This window comes from Nannospalax galili, unplaced genomic scaffold (genome assembly GCF_000622305.1).
Source record: "Nannospalax galili isolate Female #2095 unplaced genomic scaffold, S.galili_v1.0 scaffold1144, whole genome shotgun sequence".
NCBI lineage: Eukaryota > Metazoa > Chordata > Mammalia > Rodentia > Spalacidae > Nannospalax > Nannospalax galili.
This window is the reverse complement of record NW_008351634.1, coordinates 973,103-977,033: the sequence shown is the minus strand read 5'-3', so window position 1 is coordinate 977,033 and position 3,931 is coordinate 973,103. Positions and strand designations below refer to the sequence as shown.

Genomic DNA, 3,931 nt, shown 5'->3' with positions numbered 1-3,931 from the left:
TTCAATACTCTGAGGTAAAATCAATGCTCTAGCTTTCTTAAATGTTAATTTGCTTAGAAAAACAAGGACTTTTAAATATGATTACTAAAAATTCAAAAATAGTTGCAGAATATTCCTTAAAGGATAAAGAAATTCAGAGGATTTCATCAACTGAAAAAAGAACCATCACATAAAACACTCCATTCAGCTGGGGAGTAAAGATTGTATCTAGATACTTCTAACCTACTCCTGTACTACAAAATTAAAAGAGATGAATTTTAAGAGTCTCATGTACCAACTTCATCTAAAGGACTCATTCATGTAGACTTCAGAGATACTGGGTGGGACTCATCTTCAATTAACTGACAATCAAGTACCCCAAGTAACTGAACATTTCTTTCAATTTTTTGTTCCTTAAACTCTTTTATGCTTAGCTATTTTTAATGGTTTCTAATATCTAATAATTCACTTAGTATATTCCTAAATGATAAAACAATGCTAATTTTGGTTTAAATTAAGTTACAAATGCTTACTCAGAACCCCTACCGTACTCAACTAGTTTTCATGTTTAATTTATGTGCTCTTACTCTTTGCAAAACTGTATATGTATTTTCCTAATTATTCAGTACGATTTGGATAAAAAGCCCAGTTTTCAAATTCAAATTTGTGTATAACCTAAAGCTGGTATGATGCCAATATAATACAACAGATAGGATCATTATCCACAGATAACTTCTACTAGAGTTAGAGCTAGCCACTCCATGAGGTTATAGCTATAAATAAGGTCTAACTTATCCAAAGAAAGGCTGGAGGGATAGCGCAGCCATTAAAGGTTAGGGCTAACAACCAAAACGCTGACTTATCCAAAGACAAACCAAACATTAGACAATAATAGATTTGTTTGCATGTTCCAAATATAAACAAAATGGTTCATAGAGTACAGATAACTATAAATACAGGGAAAACACAGTCAATCTCATTTTTATCTTAATGTTTATTTTAATGTTGCCTGTTTCATTGAATCCATTAGGCCAGGCAATACTCTTGGTTATTTTAAGTGTAGTCATCCTATTACATGTCACACACAAATGTTATGTCAGATACAGAGGACAAAAGAAAAGTAAGATCCGGATCATGGCTCACAGTTTGGATATGATCCAGGCTTTTCTTTCCTATTGGCTCTACCAGCTAGCTATTCCTCTCTCCTGAAGACTGCTATCTTGCCTACAACTGAGCCTCATCTACATCAGATTCTAGGAATGAGCCTTCCTAAGACGACCTGGGAATAATATGTGGTCCTTGCATGCACAAAATGTGATGCTTGGCCAACAGGGAGAACTGTGAAAGAAAAGCTCCCAAAAAGAACTCCTGCACCTTAGACTGAACTTCCTACAAGGCTGACAAACTGATTATCACTCTGGAGACTGTGGAGAGTTTAGAATGTTGCAGGTCCAGGGTCTAATTACCGTTTATCTTGGGCCACCTTTAGCCCCCTAAACAGCCACTCCTTACTCACCTCTGTTTCTGATCTAACATCCTGTGACTAACAGATTAAAAAAACCTTTTAGAATGTATTATCCTAGCAGTCCACCCAGTCTCACCAATCAAAAGGTTAAGAACGTCATCAGATAGCATCTGAGACTTATAGTAAAAAACCCATCACTTTGCTGTGGCCCACCTACTAAATGTATCCAATGTATTTGAAAAGTGTCTTGATTTATGACTTTTCTTTGTTCTGTTACTATAAAAATGTAAGGCAACTGTTACCACGCTGGAACATGGAATTTGGGGTAACCTGAACCTATATTCTGGGGCCATGGTCACCCATATTTGGCTCCAGAATAAACTATCTCTTATCCCCTTTGAGGTGAGAGTTATGCTTTTGGCGTCGACAACACTTGCTGCTAAGCCTGACAACCTGAGTTTGATGTCAGAACCCACATGGAAGAAGGAGAGAACTGACTCCCACAAGTTGTCCTCTGGCTCCATATGTGCACAGTTGCATGTGTGTGGCTCCCATCACCATCATACACATATGCTGATAATAAAAATTAAAAAAATACATGGCACACTTTCAAGAAATGCTCACAGTGATTAAAACCTGTAACAGTCATTGCCACAGAAGATCACCAATACCATTTTTTGTGGTTTATTATAATTGGGAAAGACTAGGGAAGAGAAAAAGAACATATCCCACTTAATGGAAGCTGGGCAGCCTGTTTAGTTTAAATAGTACAACTATTTAACAACTGAGCAAATGGGACTTTCTGACAAGGAACAAGCCTTTTTTGGATGAAGGATGAATTTGTTGTTTTCTCCTAATAGAGATGAAACATTTTTTTTTGTTTTGTTTTGTTTTTTGGTCTTTTTGAGCCAGCTGGCCCAGAACTCATCATGTAGACCAGGCTGGCCTCAGACTCACAGATACCTGCCTGCCTCTGCCTCCCAAGTGCTGGGATTGAAGGCGCCACCATGCCTAGCTAGGTATGAAACACCTTTATAACAGAATGGTCTGCACTTGTTAGTCTAAAAAGGCACCAGACAGTTTTCATCCTGTGCTAAATTGAGCTACAACATTAAATATCACTGAAAATGAATGTTAGCAATTAGGTGGTTCAGGCAGGAGGATGACTGCAGGTTTGAAGCAAATCTAGGTAACATAGCAAGACAACTGCTTCAACAAAGTTACTTTTTTTTCCCAGCCCCTTAGGTTTGTCCCCCAATGATGGGCTCAATCAAAGTGACAAGACTGCCCCTTCTGTATGCCTGACAGCACCAGTCTTTTATCACCTACGTGTCAATGGAGTCCATTCTGGTAGGTCTAGGGTTGTTCTTCATTTCTTTTATTGCCCCTTCAGCCTCTCCTTCCTGTAAAAGCAGAGATGAAAGGGACTGAACACAATATGCCTGCAAGATACATTCTTTCACAAAAGAAAGACAGATCAGTTGTGATGAATGCAACCCAAGGAGGATACCCAGGATTTGGATGAGAAATGACTAAGCTGTGTTATTCAAATAGAATGGAAACAGAATACTCTCCTCTCAGTCTGCACATCCTGTCAGGGTTATATACATCTAAGCTACGGAATGAAGGTCAGTCTCCTCCCACTGTGCACATTCAACCCCACTCCATAAACACCAAAGCTTATCTCCTCTCTGGGCCGTTCCTCTCCACCAGTTCCCTAAACTAAGGTCACACAGAGCTAGAGAAGACTCCATGTACATTTTTAAATTCAGACCTTTAAATGCAAAAGTGCTAAAAGTTGCTGAAGTCAAGTTGGAAAAGGCAGTTTTCTGTGGATGAGGCTTATGAGGCCATGTTTTTGCCAGCTGGATCCCATTATAAATGTGCACACATCACTAGCTAGTTAAGGAACAAAAAGGCTAAGACTAAGACTGATAGGATTTGGGAGGTGATTATATTACAATAAACTAATAGAAAAAATCTTCACAAGTATACAAACATGGCTCAGGATATTGTGAAAGAAAGTTCCTGAAAGAACTCCTGCACTTTGGACTGAACTTCCTGCAAGGCTCACCAACTGATTATCACTCTGGAAATTGTGGAGCGTCTGCAATGTTGCAGATCCAGAGCCTATTCACAGACGATCTGGGGACACCTTTAACCCCATAAACAGCCACACCTTACTGTTGACACAAAAGCATAACTCTCACCTCAAAGGGGATAAGAGATAGTTTATTCTGGAGCCAAAATGGGGCAATCTAACCAAAGATAACTTGGCCCCTTAGTGGGGAGTATTTAATGCTCTGAAACTGGGATTTTTTTTTTTTAATGCACGCTTAACTAAAAGTCCTAGGGAATAATATTTGAAGCCATCACATGGACAGTCTGTTTTAATTAAAATGTGAAATTATATAAAAAGAAAACTATAAAATTGGAAATTTACAAAAATAAGAGCTCTAAGAAAAACATGAATAAAGGAGAATATTA

The 3,931-nt window shown here is 38.3% G+C and overlaps 1 protein-coding gene across 2 annotated transcripts in view; it reads right to left on the bottom strand.

Annotated features, from left to right (window-relative positions):
- The window catches only part of Optn (optineurin), a 66,908-nt gene that overhangs the window by 36,584 nt on the left and 26,393 nt on the right, over positions 1 to 3,931 (bottom strand). For both annotated transcript variants that reach the window (XM_008848533.3, XM_008848535.3), the window contains exon 5: positions 2,774 to 2,847. In XM_008848533.3, the coding sequence (XP_008846755.1) occupies positions 2,774 to 2,847 (74 nt within the window). The remainder of the gene's footprint in view (positions 1 to 2,773; positions 2,848 to 3,931) is intronic.